We start from the raw sequence: 16,480 nt of genomic DNA on the forward strand, positions 1-16,480 counted from the left end.
CCCCAGCCCAGCCCCTGCCTGTTCCCCCCTCACCTCCTCCCCAGCCCAGCCCCCACCTGCTCCTGCCTCGACTCCCCCCAGCCCAGCCCCTGCCTGCTCCCTCTTTGACTCCCCACCAGGCCAGGCCCCACCTGTTCCCTGCTTTTTGGTTTTGTATTCAAGTAAATCACTAGTCTTAATGATCATTCATTGCAGTACAGAAGAACCTCAGTGTCCCGATCGGGAATGGAGGTAGTTCGTAACTCTGAACAAACCGGTATGGGTGTTCTTCAAAAGCTTACATCTGAACATTGACTTAATACAGCTTTGAAACTTTACCGTGCAGAAGAAAAATGCTGCTTTTAACCATCGTAATTTAAATGAAACAAGCACAGAAACAGCTTCCTTACCTTGTCAAATCTTTTATTTTAAACTTTCCCTTTTTTGAGTAGTTTACGTTATAACACAGCACTGGACTGTGTTAGCTTCCCCCCTTTCTTTCGTTCTTTCGTTCTTTCGTTTTGGGCTCTGCTGCTGCCCAATTGCGTACTTCTGGTTCCAAATGAGGGTTGACCGGTCGGTTTGTAACTCTGATGTTCGTAACTCTCAGGTTCTAAAGTAATGTAAGAGTCTGGATTAGACTCACAGTTAACATGGAGCCAGAGCATCCGAACCAGGCCAGCTGCCAGTCTAACCTCATGCCTACAGCCTCCTGCCCTGCCAGTCCGGTTGGTGCCTCCTTCCACTTCTAGAACATTCTGTCACATGTTCGTATGTTTGAACTTTCACTCTGTTTTCCTCCATAGGCTTGTTTTTTGCCTTTCCTTATTAAATCTATATTCACAGCAGTTTGTTTTCATTCTAGAGTGTGCAGTCGTTGTTGATTAAGTTCAGCAGTTTGGCAAATTCTCCCTGCTTTTTCCAGATTTAGATCTAACCCATCTAAGAGTCTTTTTCTTACGCTGGTATCTTTTATACCCATCCAAATGTGATCTCTTATTATCCTTGACTCAGATTCTGGAAATTAAATGTCTGACTTCTTATCTTTAGATGGTTAAAAATGATTCAAAAGTCTCTTCCTCCATTTGATTTCTTCAGTGAAACTGGAATCTTTCAAATGTTTCTTTTCTTTTGGCGATCAGTATTCCTCAGATTTTTTTAAGACAAACTCCTAGTCAGCTCATTCTCTAACATTAAGCTCAAATGAATTATACACCCTGGAGAGTCTAGTGATTCTCTTAAAGCCACAGTAACCCCATGCTCCCCACTCGACTCCCCCGGATCCCAGCCCCTGCCTGCTCCCTGCGTGACTCCTGCCTTGCTCCTGGCCACCACAGGGCTTCCACTGCAGCTTCTTGTGTCTGGCCCTGCCCCAAGTCCTCATCGCCCCAGGCTCGGGGATAGTCTGAGCTTGCTGGGGCCAGGGCAGGCAGGGCTGGACGGCTAATGGACCTCGCGGGTTTCTCTCATCTCTGTGTGGGGTGGGATCTGCATGTGGGAGCTGCCTTGAGAAATCGAGGTCACCCCAACCACTGGCAGCCCTCCCGTATCTGTGTGGCCTTTGCTCCAGGCTCCCTGCAAGGACGGGGTCCCCAGCTGTGATTCCAGGGCAGCTCTTTGGATGCTCTGCATCCAGCTCACTGTGCACCCCTCCTTGGGGGACGGGGGGGGGGCGGCTTCAGGCTCCTGCTGCTCCGTCTGCCCCCACCAGTACCCCACAGGCTCGCATAGCACGGACTGTGTCCTGGGGGCAGGGCTGGGCCGGTCCAGCAGGAAGCTCAGAGCAGGGGCACCGTCTGGAGGGGAAGGGGGGCTGGGAGCCAGGGTTTAAACCCCTTTTGTGGGGCGCATCACCCATGGGGCACAAGGTCTCAACTCCCAGAGCTGGGGGCTGCTTTGTGCCATCCCAAGGGGGATGCAGAACAGGTCAGTCTGGCTGGGCTACAGCTGAAGATTTCAGAAACCAAGACATTCCACTTCCTGAGGGCAGCCGGCAGGGCTCAGGGCACAGGGGGGGGGGGCGTCCCAGACACAGGCTGCGGGCTGGGCTCCTCGCCTTATGCAGTGACAGGCTATGGTGAGGAGAGGCAGAAGCAACCCAACACAATGGAGAAAAACCTTCAATTGTAAACCTTATGAAGGACCCCCCTGTCCCCCGAAACATGGCAGGGACAATAATATAATGGCAATAGGGGAGTAATAATAGGACAGAAATTACCAGCGGAACTCGCGTAGGAACCTAAGCAACTTAAATGGCCAGCACAGAAGTTTTTCATCCCTCCGCTGAGTCACCCCAGGAGGGCATCAGCTCCTCCTCCTGGCTGCGAAGTCCCGCGTCACCCACTGTCCTGCCCGCGCCCCTCTCCCCCTTGCGATGCGACGTTCACACCTCTTTCCAGCAGGTCCACGTGCGAATGGCGGCGCCTCGCCCACAGGGCCATGCCCGTTGGTCCAGGGGCCAAGCTCTATTCCCTGGGTCGGCCTCCCACTGGTCATAGTTCTGCGCCCCTTGCGGCTGGGCTCCTTGCACAGGGCCCTTCATGGTCCAGCTTCCTCAGCCAATCCCCTTTTCACCCAGCGCTGACGCTTTCTCCTCCTTCCTCTCTAATTGCCCCCAGCCCCGTTGGCAGATTGCGACCCCCCCCCCGCCCCGGCTTGAGCTGCCCTCTCATTGGCTGTCTCTCTGCCCAGGCCAGCGTTCTGTGCTGCTGCATTGTGTGTTAGTGCCAGGGCCTGGGTTACCACACAGCACCCGTGCAAAGAGAACGGGAGCATTTCATGCCTACTGCTGCACATGCCTGCATGGGGGAGTCCAGCCCTGGGCCTCCGATGCAGTGCAGGCACCTCTTGTGGCTTTGTCTCAAGCTTCATGATAGCTGGTGGTTCCCTTAAAGCCCCAGCTCCTGGAGTCCTGTGATAATGGGAGAATTCCAGCTGTCATTTCAGCCTGGGCTGTCGAGACGGTTGTGAGATGTGGCCGGCGTGTGTCCTGGGCTCAGGAGCCAGAAAGCAGAGAAAGGATTTATTTAAATCTCATGATATTTGGGGGGCTGGCTCACAAGTGCTGCACTCTGCGCCTGGGTGGTCACTTGCCAGTGCCAGGGAGTGTGCTGCTGCTGCCCTCTTGTGGCTACTATCAGAATTGCAGGAAGGCACTTTTTTCGCTGCCCAGCCACGATTTTCTGTCCCCCTTCCCACTGCTCCTGTCACCTTTTTGCCTGCCCCAGACTAGGAACTGCCAGATTCCAGTGTGAAATTCTGCTCATTCCTTGCTATGGGAGAAAGCCATGTGGCATCGACCATGGAAGAATCCTGCAGGAGGGTCTGAGCGTGAAGGGGAAACTCCCCTGGCAGCTGTAGTCCGGGCAGGGGTGGTGGAGGGTGTTGTGGGTTTTTTGTCTGAGGAGCTGGTTGATGCTCCGCTGGTGAGCCGGCAGCAGACACAGAAGAGACAGAAGCTGCCCTTGAGCCCATGACGTTGCCGGCTCCATTTGAATGTTTCTTGCTACAGTAATGGGAGGGGTGTCTGCTCTATGAACTGATGCAAAAGTTATGAGAAGCCCCAGCTAGCAACATGTATCTGCTAATAGCGGATCGTATCCCAGTGCCTAGGAGTCCCCCCAGCCCCACCAGTGGTGTTCATAATGGTGACTGGGAAATTCAAGCAGTAAGGAACAGCTTTAAAGACGATTTTGACTGGAAAGTCACAGATTTTTGCTTAGGCCTTACATTGCTGTGCTCTTCAGTCTGCCGCTCTGTGATCACTCACCGGTCTAGGGAGCCACCTGGAAACAGTGAACTCTGTGTGTGTGTTTGCAGAAATGTGTCCCGTTTCCAAATCTAGTCCATTTCAGTTGGAGGCAGTCCACGCAGTCCATAGGGGAGAAAATCATTTGTCCCAAGTACGACTGGGCTTTGAATTTTTGTCCAGACGTGTGCTGGGAGTGGGGAGGGGGAAGGCTGTGTGTGGAGGGCTGCGTGTTTGCATGCAGCCATAACAGTGTCCACCATGTGGAAGCTAACGCAGCATCCTGTCGATTCACTCACGAGTTCTGACCCCATCCCGGGTACTGATACCTGCAAACTTTTCCTGAAGCAGGAACTCCAGCTAGGCAGTCATGTTGCAGGGGAGAGCATATTGTCCAGGGCTACCTCAGTAGCTGACCAGCTCACTCCACTCATACATGTGCTGTTCACTACGGGTTTCCCACCAGTGGTTTGGAATAACAGCTCCCGTTGCTAACAGGGCACCACACGAACAGTGTGAAAGGCCTGACATGAGAGAAAAAGCTTTTGTAGCAAGGCCAGTGAACAGCCCCCTCCAGCCAAGCAGTTCTGCAATTTTTATAAAACAAAAACAGCACAACTGTTCAATGGTCCAGGTTGTACCCTGGGTAATGGCACAGTTACTACTTGCAGGGTGACACCAACACACATCCAGTCCCGTTCTATAAACCAAGGCCTCTAACTGAGGTAATTGGAAACGCTGTAGAGCAGACATAGACAACCTGTCATTTGGCCAGATTGGATTAGGACTGGGGTTCTGACCACCAGTTAATTTATTGAACATAACACCTGCCTCCCTTTGACAATGTTCAAGGAAAGGTTCAATGTGGAGATGAAGATGGAGTGGAAATATATCTAGCAGCGTAAACATGCCACCTTCCTTCTGCTTGGGCAGAAGCCCCGAGCTCCCCTCGCCCCAGTCTGGTAGGCGGAGAACGGAGGAGTGTGGAGGGCTTTGCGAGCTGCACTTGAAGTGTAACAGAGCCGCATGCGGCTTGTGAGCCATGGTTGGGCCATCCCCAATATCTATAATTAAATGTTTCAGGTATAGCAAATGTTAGGTAGCAAAGGGTCAATAGACGTTTGTGTGAGGTTTGTTATGTTTGTTTTATTTCTTTACATATATTTTTAAAAAATTAACAAAAAGTTCACAGGAAAAGAGAAACAGCCAATCTTGATTTGAGAAATTGCCAGTGATGGAGAACCCACCATGACCCTGGGTAAATTGTTCCAGTGGGTAATTACCCTCCCCTTTAACTAGCTATTTTCCTGTGGAAAATATTGATTTTGCGGACATGCCATTTCTGACGGAATGCTCCGTCACTTCCGCCGGGTGGTTCTGGAGTGCGTTAGTGCAATCTGTGGTGTCCCAGCGCCACATGGTCCAGCTCACCTCGCTCTGCTGGTAAGTTCCTCACACTGGTGTCCAGCCATTCTGGCTCCAGCCCTTTGGTGCCATTCTGGGGGGGGGCAAAGGAGACTTAAAGTTGCCATAAGTGGGTAGAGGAAGATTCCCCTCATATGAGGGAATCTCCTGGTAGCTTAAAGACAGTGTAGCTGGCTCCACACCCCCCACCCTAGCCCCGGCACAGAAGCTGGGTCAGGAGCGTACTTGGGGAGATGGAGGCAGGGTGTTCTCTAGCAATGCCTGCCATCGTAATAGCCCCGAGGCTGCTGTAGGTTTACAAGGGGGACCTCTGAAACCCATCTTAACCCAGGATGGAGGGAGGTGACCTTCAGCCATCTTTGTCCAGGCCCCACCGTGCACCATGCAGAGTTCTGGTGCACCTGAGCACCTGGCCCTTATAATTTTTATTTCTGGCTTATTTCTCTTTTGTCTGGCCCCAGGCTACTTCCCTGAATGGGTCTCTATGATTTCCCCCTCCCCTGTCCCTGCTCTTATTCAACCCATTACCCTCAGATGCCCAGTGCCCGCTGTGTCACCGCCTTCCACTAGCATATCCCTGAGGGCTCCATCGGCTCCCCCAGCTCCTGGTTTGAATAATCCCCCACAGCTCCTGTCATGGACTTTGATACCCTGATGGAGACGATGGCACCACTTGTTACGATCACTTGCCAAGATTTCCCATTGGTCAGGATCAATTCCAAATTCCTTCATATCTTGCTTGCTTGTGGCTTTATAGCGAAGCTTGGGACGTCCTGTTGTTCATGTCCCCTCTGATAGCTCCCTGTATAGCACATCCTTGGGTATATGTCCGTCTTCCAACCTACTCAGATGGCCCAGCCAGCGCCATCGTCTTTGCTTGAGCAGGGCTGTCACACTTGGTAAATTTGCCCTTTGAAGAACCTCTGCATTGGTGACTTTATCTTGCCATTTGGTGTTGAGTATGCGGCGTAAACAACGTAGGTGGAAACTGTTTAACCTTTTCTCCTGATGAGCATAAGGTGTCCATGTTTCCCCACCATACATAAGAGTGCCGAGGATGCAGGCTTGGTAAACTAGCATTTTGGTCTTGATGGTCGGCTTTGAGTTGTTCCAGGCTCTTTTAGTTAGTCTGCTAAAGATGGTGGCAGCCTTTCCAATGGGAACATTTAGTTCTTCATCCAGTGAGAGGTTGGTGGCCACTGTAGAACCTAAATAGCTGAACTTTGGACTACTTCTAGCTGGTTGGCATTTAAGGTGATTGAAGGATCTTGTGGAACCCTTTGTCCTAATACAACTGTTTTCTTAATGCTGTTGGTGAGAGCAAATGCCTGACAAGGACTTGAAAGGCGGTCCATGAGTTCTTAATAGATCTTCATCGTAGGCTATGAGGGCAGCAGCATCAGCGAATAGAAGTTCCGTGGTTAGCACCTTTTCGACTTTGGTCTTTGACTTAAGTCGGGACAGGTTGAAGAGTTTCCAAATTAGAGTTAGCTTAAGTTTGGTTAAGGAAATATAGCAAGGCCCTGACTAGCAAGTAGAAGGAAAGGCCTGAAAATCATGAGTGATAAGGCCAGAAAGAATGAAGTAGGGCGAATGTCTGGTTCAAAGAATAACTAATGAAATGAAGGGAAGTTCTAAAAAGAAGACCTCTGAGAGTGGTCACTGCAGATGGCTTTAAATAAGACACAGAGAATCTGTCTTAAGATAAGCCAGCATGGCCCTTCCCACCCCACATACCAGCGTTATCTCAAAAAGTAGGGCCTGTGTGAACCCAGGGGCAAAGGGAAAACTTGGTCAGCAAGAAGGAGGGAGAGACAGGGAGGAAAGGCCTTGGGAGAAATGAGGTTGTAAATCTTATCTGGATCCAGACTGGAAATAAGGGTGAGCTGTCATAAAACAGGTGTTTCACAGCAGTCAGTAACTGGCAGTGACATCACTTGTTTGTTAAAGTGTATACAAAAGTGAACTCTCAAGGAGTTCATTGCTAATACCTGCCTGACCGCTTTGGGGCTGGACCAGTATGGGTCGAAGCGCCCCTGGTTTAGCCTGTTTGTAAGTCTCTTGAGCAAATGCTTATCAGTGTTCTGTTACTGTTTGGGTGTAGTACATGGCTTATTACTTAGGCTTTCTAGGCATGTTTAGAGCAATTGTATAAATGCCATTTGGCATTGGGATTTAATAAAGGAATTTATGGTTAAATTAATGTCGTGGTAATGCCCTGCAAAATAGTCATAATTCCAACACACCCACTATGCCAGTTGCCAAAGATTCTTGTGGCCAGCACATGACCAAGATCGCTGAGTCTAATGACACAATCCCCTGCCTCCAGGGGGCGTCTCCAGCTGCAACGCTATCGTGGAGTGTTCTCCTTGGTACGACCAGGACTCCTAAGCAATATCCAAACAGGGAGGGTGGTTTGAGCATTGGCCTGCTAAATCCAGGGTTGTGAGTTCAGTCCTTGAGGGGGCCACTTAGGGATCTGGGTTAAAAATCTGTCTGGGGATTGGTCCTGCTTTGAGCAGGGGGTTGGACTAGATACCTCCTGAGGTCCCTTCCAACCCTGATAGTCTATGACTCCTGGAGCCGTTCGGTACAGAGCGGATGTTCGAGAGCTGGCTCTGCTGAGCGTAGGGCTGTTTGGAGCACAGGCCCCCTTGCTTGGGGGAAGCTCCTGCACTGACACTGACTGTGCTAACTACCAGGGGTCATGCCTGCTGCATAACACATCCCCCATGGCTGCCGGCTGGCACTTAAGATCTGACGGGTGGGCAGAGTCATCATGCATTCATATGTGGCAAAGCTGATTTTCTAAACATTTCCTTACCCGGGTGAAACCCAGGGCATCGTACAAATTGCTGCTTTCGCTAATGAGATCTCTGAGCTAGGGGAGAGTCGGGTATTAAATCCTCCCAGGAAGTCAGAGAGGGAGGGTGTTATTGGATTTCAGAGGCCATTGTTAGCCAGGGCTCTTGTAACCCAACCTAGCTGGGTTGGCTTCCCTCTGTCAGATACAATAGCGCGCCTGTCCCTGAAACGTGAACCCCGGATAATTACCAGAGTGAGGAGCAGCAGCTGCGATCTGCGTGAAGACACTCCCTGAAGAGCCACATGTACACCAGGGCCCCCCACTGCTCCTCATGAGAGGCTGCAGCCCCCCGGCACTGCCTTGTTGAGCCCTGCCAGAGGTGACAGCGCCACCGGGACAGGTAGGAATGTAGCTGGAGAAGGGTACCAGGGCGACCCCACATGCTGCTGGCAGTCACCTTCCTGGACTGCGTGATGGGAACTGGTTCGTGTCTGAGGCCCAGAAGACACCCCCAAAATGCCCCCCAGTGTGGTATGGCACAACAGGGCACTCAGCTGAGCCCCCTCTCCATAACCCCTTCTCCTTCCCTGTCGGACTCTAGTCGTCAGCCGCTGCAGAGGGCTCCGGGCTGCACAGCTCTGCCAGGCAACCTGAGCTGCATGGCTCTCTCTGCCCCACGCCAGGCAAGCCCTGCAAATGCCTGGCCTCTGCCCTGGGCAGAGTCAGGTGGCTCCTGATTTAGCCTGGCCTGTGCCTAGTGCAGGGCTCAGAGGGGCTGGCAGCCCCTCGCTCCGTCTTGCCCCCTCGAGCTGTACTGTAAAGGTGAGAATCCGGAGGGTGCAGATCCCATGCAGGAGGTCACAAAAACAAGGCCCTTTCTTTAGTCAGTGCCCGGCTCCATTTGTGCCCCAAACCCCTGGGCAGTGAGGAGCGGCCAGCCGGGGCTCAGCAGGAAAGGGAGCATGTCTCACTGGGCTCCCTCCAGGTTTCCTGTCTCCCCTCCCATTCCCCATCACCTGCCTTCATGTCCATTTCCTCCTTCCCCAGCTGCCCCTGCCTCCCATTCCCCCTCAGACAGCCCCACCTCCCCTCCTGTTCCCCTCCCACAACCCCACCCTTGCCCAGCCTCCTGCCTCCCCTCCCATTTCCTCTCCCCCAGACTCTTGCTTCCCCCAACTCTGACCCCACCTCCTCTCCTGTTCCCCCTCCCCTGGCCCCATCTCCCCTCCCTTTCTCCCTCGCCCGGCCTGCTGCCGCCTCTCCTGTGCCCCTCACATAAGAACATAAGAATGTCCAGACTGGGTCAGACCAATAGTCCATCTAGCCCAGTGTCCAGTCTTCTGACAGTGGCCAGTGCCAGGTGCTTCAGAGGGAATAAACAGAACAGGGCAATTATTGAGTGATCCATCCCCTGTCGCCCACTCCCAGCTTCTGGCAGTCAGAGGTTTAAGGACACCCAGAGTATGGGGTTGTATCACTGACCACCTTGGCTAGTAGCCATTAATGGACCTATCCTCCATCAACTTATCTAGTTGTGTGTTATGAGAAGTACTTCCTTTTATTTGTTTTACACCTGCTGCCTATTAATTTCATTGGGTGACCTCTGGTTCTTGTGTTATGTGAAGGGGTAAATAACACTTCTCTAGTCACTTTCTCCATGATTTTATAAAACTTTATGATATCCCTGCTCAGTTGTCTCTTTTCTAAGCGGAACAGTCCCAGTCTTTTTAATTTCTCCTCATATGGAAGCTGTAGCATACCCCTAAGCATTTCTATTGCCCTTCTCTGTACTTTTTCCAATTCCAATATATCTTTTTCAAGATGGGGTGACCAGAACTGTTGTGACCGGGGTTCCAGGGGGGCCATACTGAGATTGCTCAATTAGGGCAAACTGCAAAGAATGGGGCAGAACATTCCCAAAACTGGTGGTTGTTCTAATACTTAGAGTCACCAAGCCAGCAACAAAACAGCTTCTACAATACCTTACTGGTTACCCAAAACACAGCTTCCTTAAAACAACCCAGTTTTCATCTTCCACTCAGACAGCCAAGTCAAATATGATGAAGATGACTGAAAATCTTGTTCATCATATAAAAAGTTCTAACAATCCCAAAGGATCGGACACATTATCCACCAGGTTAATGAATATCTCAGATTTACCCAAATACACGTGTACAGCCAATTCTTATTAACTAAATGAAGATTTATTAAAAAGAAAAGAGAGAGTATTGATTAAAAGATCATTATACATACAGGTATAAATAGAGTTCTTAGGTCAGTTTCATAGTAGAGATGGTGTGATCTTTAAAGTTGCAAAGAGTCCTTTCCAGAATCAGTTCACCAGATTATAGTCCAATGTCCAAATATCCAATATCAGGGTGATCCAAAATGGAACTGGTATCAGAGGGGTAGCCGTGTTAGTCTGAATCTGTAAAAAGCAACAGAGGTCCTGTGGCACCTTTAAGACTAACAGAGGTATTGGAGTATAAACTTTCGTGGGTGAATGCCCACTTCATCAGACGCAAGTGGGCATTCACCCACGAAAGCTTATGCTCCAATACCTCTGTTAGTCTTAAAGGTGCCACAGGACCTCTGTTGCTTTTTACAGATTCAGACTAACACGGCTACCCCTCTGATACCAGTTCCATTTTGGATCACCCTGATATTGGATATTTGGACATTGGACTATAATCTGGTGAACTGATTCTGGAAAGGACTCTTTGCAACTTTAAAGATCACACCATCTCTACTATGAAACTGACCTAAGAACTCTATTTATACCTGTATGTATAATGATCTTTTAATCAATACTCTCTCTTTTCTTTTTAATAAATCTTCATTTAGTTAATAAGAATTGGCTGTACACGTGTATTTGGGTAAATCTGAGATATTCATTAACCTGGTGGATAATGTGTCCGATCCTTTGGNCCTGATGAAGCTTAAGCAGATCTGAGATAAAAAGGATCAGGGTCCAAGAGCCTACAGTTCCCAGGCAGCCTTTTGACAGCATGCAGGCGTTGGGTGAACAATAGACAATTACCCTAGCTTTGAAGTAGACCTCCTATTTCCTAAGCATCATTGGTAATTAGCTACATAATTAACATAAGGCAATTGCCTATCTCCCGCCATTTGCAGGTAGTTTGCTACAGACTTCCAAGAGAAATTAAGACAGTGATATCACTACATTCATAGTTCATTTAAATGTTAACATCTTCTTTTGATCTCTGAATTAACAGAATACAGCAGTAGACAGGAACTGTTTTGTTACATTGTCAACCTCTAACAATATATATGTAAACACATAAAACCACAAACATTATCTAATAATATGTCTCTAAAGGTTGAATCTGGGTCAATTAGTCTCCTAGTTGTATAACCCTTGCTGGCCCTGTGTCACAACAGTGTTCAAAGTGTGGGTGTACCATGGGTTTATATAATGGCAGTATGATATTTTCTGTCTTGTTATCTATCCTTTTCCTAATGGTTCCTAACATTCTATTAGCTTTTTAGACTGCCATTGCACATAGAACAGACGTTTTCAGAGAAATATCCATGATGACTCCAAGATCTCTTTCTTGAGTAGTAGCAGCTAATTTAGATCCGATCATTTTGTATGTATAGTTGGGATTATTTTTTCCAGCATTACTTTTCATTTATCAACATTGAATTTCATCTGCTATTTTGTTGCTCAGTCACCCAGTTTTGTGAGATCCCTTTGTAATGCTTTGGTGTCAGCTTTGGACTTAACTATCTTGATTAATTTTGTATCGTCTGCAAATGTTGCCACCTTGCTATTTACCCCTTTTTCCAGATCCTTTATGAATATGTTGAACAGCATGGGTCCCAGCACAAATCCTTGGCGGACTTTACTATTTACTGCTTTCCACTGTGAAAATGACCATTTATTCCTACCCTTTGTTTCCTATTTTTTAATCAGTTACTGATCCATGAGAGGACCTTCCCTCTTATCCCAGGACAGCTTCCTTTGCTTAAGAGCCTTTGGTAAGGGACTTTGTCATAGGCTTCCTGAAAGTCGAGATACCCTATATCCACTGAATCGCCTTTGTACACAAGCTTGTAGACACCCCCATAGAACTCTACGAGATTGGTCAGGCATGATTTCCCTTTACAAAAGCCGTATCGTATTCATCTGATAATTCTGTTCTTCAATATAGTTTCAACCAATTTGCCTGGTACTGAAGTTAAGCTTAATAGCCTATAATTGCCAGGATCCTCTCTGGAGCTTTTTTAAAAATAGGTGTTACATTAGCTATCCTCCAGTCATCTGGGACAGAGGCTGATTTAAATGATAGGTTACAGACCACAGTTAGTAGTTCAGCCATTTTGTATTTGAGTTCCTTCAAAACTCTTGGGTGACTCCCAGCTGGTCCTGGTGATTTATTATTGTTTAATTTATCAATTTGTTCCAAAACTTCTTCTACTGACACCTCAATCTGGGAGAGTTCCTCAGATTTGTCACCTAAAGAGAACGGCTCAGATGTGGGAATCTCCCTCACATCCTCTGCAGTTACGACTGAGGCAAAGAATTAATTTCGCTTTTCCACAATGGCCTTATCATCCTTGAGTGCTCCTTTGTCCAGTGGCCGCACTGATTGTTGGGTAGGCTTCCTGCTTCTGATGTACTTACATTTTTTTTTGCTGTCAGTTTTTGTACCTTTTGCTAGGTACACTTCAAATTATTTTTTGGCCTGCCTAATTATACTTTCACACTTGATTTGCCAGAGTTTATGCTCCTTTCTATTTTCTCCGGTAGATGTGACTTCCAATTTTTAAAAAAGATCTTTTTGCCTCTAACTGCATCTTTTTCTCTCTTGTTTCACCATGTGGCATTGTTTCTATGTACCTTGCTCATCTTGTAACTGTTCTTTTTAATTTCTGTTTAACTAGCTTCCCATTTTTGTGTCATTCCCCTTTTTGAAGTAAAATGTTACTGTGGTGGGTTTCTTTGGTATTTTCCCCACTACAAAAATGTTAAATTTAATTACATTATGGTCACTATTACCGAGCGGTTCAGCCATGTTCACCTTCTGGACAAGAACCTATGTGCCACTTATGACAAAATCAAGAATTTCCTCTCCCCTTGTGGGTTCCAGAACTAGGTGATCCAAGAAGCAGTCATTAATGGTGTCTACAATTTTTATCCTTTTATCCCACCCTGAGGTGACATGTTCCCAGTCAATATGGGGATATCCCCCATCATTATTGGGCTTTCTGACTTTGTAGCCTCACGAATCTCTCTGAGCACTTCAGTCACCATCATGATCAGTTGGTTGACAGTGTTTCTCTACTGCTATCCTCTTGTTATTCAAGCATGGAATTTCTGTCCATAGTGATTTGATTCATTTAAGATTTTTACTATATTTGATTCTATGCTTTCTTTCGCATATAGTGCCCCTCCCCCACCAGTGTGAGTGCCCCTCCCCCACCAGTGTGACCTACTCTGTCATTCCTATGTATTTTGTGCCCTGGTATTACCATGTCCCATCGATTATCATCATTCCACCAAATTTCTACAATGCCTGTTATAGCAATACCAGGCACTCAATTTGACCCATCCTAGTATTTAGACTTCTGGCATTTGTATACAAGCACTTATTAAATTTGTCAATATTTAGTTGTCTGCCTTCATGTGATGTCATTGAATGGGATTCCTTTTCATTTGCTTCCCCTCACTCGACCCCTCCCCTCCCCTCCCATTTCTGCTCCCTCAGCTGCACCTCTCCTCCTGTTCCCCCCCATCTGGCCTTGCTTTCCCCCAGAGATGGCTGCTCAGCCCCTACCAGCCCCTAGCACTTGTGTCCTTCCCCCCCACATGCTGCTCTGCCCTTGGGTGCCCCTCTTCTCCTCCATGCACATGCTTCTCCCCTGCTGGGACACCTCCCACCACCCGCGCACCCTGGCCACAAGGCCTGTGTTCTTCGCCCTGTCTGCCTTGGATTTCCCATGTGATGGGCTGGCAAATTCTGCCCTGAGGCAGCTGTTTTTCTCCCCCACTCCATTGTTTGCGTGGCCCCTCAGGGAGGCAGCCTGGCTTCGGGCCCTTCACTGCCCTGAGCCCATCACAGCTGCTGCACCTGTGCACAGGCCGCTCTCTGCAGCCTGAAGCCCTTTTCCAGGTGTCTGACGGGCCCCTCTCTCCTGCCCCTCCCCAGTATGTCTCAGACCCTGGGCAGGAACGGCGCAGAGGACGCGGAGCCTGGATCCGAGGCTGATTCCCTCCCTCCAAGCCGAGGGAGCCATAAGATCGACTGCATCATCTGCTATTCCTCCTACAACCTGTCCAGCAGGCTCCCGCGCCGGCTCTACTGCGGCCACACCTTCTGCCAGGCCTGCATCAAGCGCCTCGATGCCATAGCCAATGAGCAGCGGTGGATCCCCTGCCCGCAGTGCCGCCAGAGCACGCCTACGCCCCGCGGAGGCGTCACCATGCTCGACCTGGACCTGGCAGTGTTCCTAGCGGTGAAGTCTGAGAAGGAGCAGCCCCGGGCGGCTGGCAGGCCCGAGGCCAACTCAGCCTTCAAAGTGTCCTCCAAAGAGAAGCCGGTCACACAGCAGCCTTTGGGGCTCTGCCAGGAGACGGTGCCCCAGCCGCAGTTCCCCCGAAGCCGCTGCTGCGGACGGTGCCTGTGCTGCGGGGCTATGGCTGACTTTGAGAGCTAAGTAGGCTGTTCCCAGGGCCAGGCTGGGGATGGGTTGCCAAGTTTGGAAGGTGTGACGAGAATCCCTAACTTGGCTGGGCAGAGAGCGATTGCAGGTAGGACCAGACTGGGTCTCTGAGCCACCCCTCACAGAGTGCGGGCACTCCTCTCAGACCACACCCGGGCAGCCACCCCTCACAGAGTGCGGGCACTCCTCTCAGGCCACACCCAGGCAGCCACCCCTCACAGAGTGCGGGCACTCCTCTCAGGCCACACCCAGGCAGCCAACCCTCACAGAGTCCGGGCACTCCTCTCAGGCCACACCCAGGCAGCCACCCCTCACAGAGTCCGGGCACTCCTCTCAGGCCACACCCGGGCAGCATGTCCTACTGCCTGAACTGTCTGTAGGGTTTACAGCTCCCCCAGCATGGTCCCACTGCAGCCCCTGGCTGTTTGTTTTGTCATTCCTGATGGGGGAGGGTATCAAGCCCTGTTATCTCCCTGGGCCGGGGCCCGCAGTCCTCTCAGCCACCTAGATCATCACATGGGGGCCCTTGCTCCCTTCTGGACCCTCGTCATTCTCGGTCTGCCTGGGGAAGCTCTGTGTACATTATCAAGGGGTCGGTGAACCTGCCCCTACTCTCCTGGGGAAGATGATATCTGAACCTCCACCCTGCTGGTTGGCCTGCCAGGGCTTTGGGCAAGGGCTTCTATAGTAGAGGTTCATGGGTGCAATTGCACCCACAGACCCCCCCTCAGCAGCGCCTCCTGTCCTGTAGGGCTGGGCCCAGCTCCCCACTCTGGGAGCTGTGGCTCAGATCACCGGTTCACTTGCCACTAAAATTTGGCCTGTCCGTCCCTCCAGGAGGAAGGGTGGGCCAAACCTGAGCGTCACTGCAACCCTGTGTGCCAGGTCGCAATGCCTGGAGTGGGGAGCGGGGCCCAGGTCCACAGGATAGGAGCTGCCACTTCGGGGAGAGTGTGGGGCAGGGCTGAGGTTAGGGTTGCTGTGCCAGGGCAGAGGTTGCCTCTGTGGGTGGTCAGGGAGAGGAGGAGATGGCAATGGGAGAGGAGTGCACCCATTGAAACAGGAGGCTACATCTGTCACTGGCTTTGGGTAAACATCCTCCCCATAAAAATACAAAAAACAGGGGAATGTAGTAGAGAGAGCGAGCCTGGAGCACTGGGCCTGGTGCAATATCTAAGCCTGAACCAAAGGCTGAGAACCCAAGTCAGGCCATGTATTAATGCAGATGCTCACAAGTTCCCTGGCCAGTACATGAACTTGGCAAAGTTGTTGCTAGTGTACTCAGCACTAGATATGTATGTAAATACATTCCAGCTAGTACGGATACACCCCAATCTAGTACAAGATAAGATGGTTTGACAAAATAATAAATAGGGATGTTTTATCCAAGATATCAGGAACAAGGGGAGGTAACAAACAGATGTCATAAAATACGTAAGGTGGTATGTATGCTGTTTGACCCAGTCTATAAATATCGGGGTACCTGGCCTTAACCCTTTGTGCAGACGAGGAGAGAGCAGAAATTCCCGCTGCTGACTGAGCCGTTCCTTGCCACAGGGCACTCGTGTTAGTGTAGCACTTGTGGGACACTAGGACTGTGCCTTGAGGGTAAGAAACCTGGCCAAACCGTGCCTGTGGTCTTTCTTTATGAGTAACGTCAAGGTCTGCTGAATGAGCAGACTGCACTATCTGCTAGCACTAATAACAATGGAGCTCCAAGGACAGAGCACTGAGCAGTCTAAACAGCATTACCAAAGCAACGACACATTCCAGCCCTCTACACTTAACAACAGGACTCAGCAAACTCATCTCATGTCGGGGCCACCAAGCACCGA

At 49.9% G+C, this 16,480-nt stretch overlaps 1 protein-coding gene across 1 annotated transcript; it reads left to right on the plus strand.

Moving 5' to 3' along the window:
- Positions 1 to 5,060: 5,060 nt before the first annotated feature.
- Positions 5,061 to 14,639, plus strand: RNF224 (ring finger protein 224). The gene is made up of 2 exons (XM_034752008.1): positions 5,061 to 5,170; positions 14,132 to 14,639. The coding sequence occupies exons 1-2, from the start codon at positions 5,061 to 5,063 to the stop codon at positions 14,637 to 14,639; spliced, it is 618 nt and encodes a 205-aa protein (XP_034607899.1).
- Positions 14,640 to 16,480: the final 1,841 nt, after the last annotated feature.

This window comes from Trachemys scripta, chromosome 17 (assembly GCF_013100865.1).
Source record: "Trachemys scripta elegans isolate TJP31775 chromosome 17, CAS_Tse_1.0, whole genome shotgun sequence".
NCBI classification, from domain to species: domain Eukaryota; kingdom Metazoa; phylum Chordata; order Testudines; family Emydidae; genus Trachemys; species Trachemys scripta.

Coding starts and splice junctions, on each gene's coding strand:
- RNF224 (XM_034752008.1), top strand. CDS start 5,061: ATGCCATTTCTGACGGAATGCTCCGTCACTTCCGCCGGGTGGTTCTGG. Junction 5,171..14,131: donor CAGCTCACCTCGCTCTGCTG/GTAAGTTCCTCA, acceptor GCCCCTCCCCAG/TATGTCTCAGACCCTGGGCA.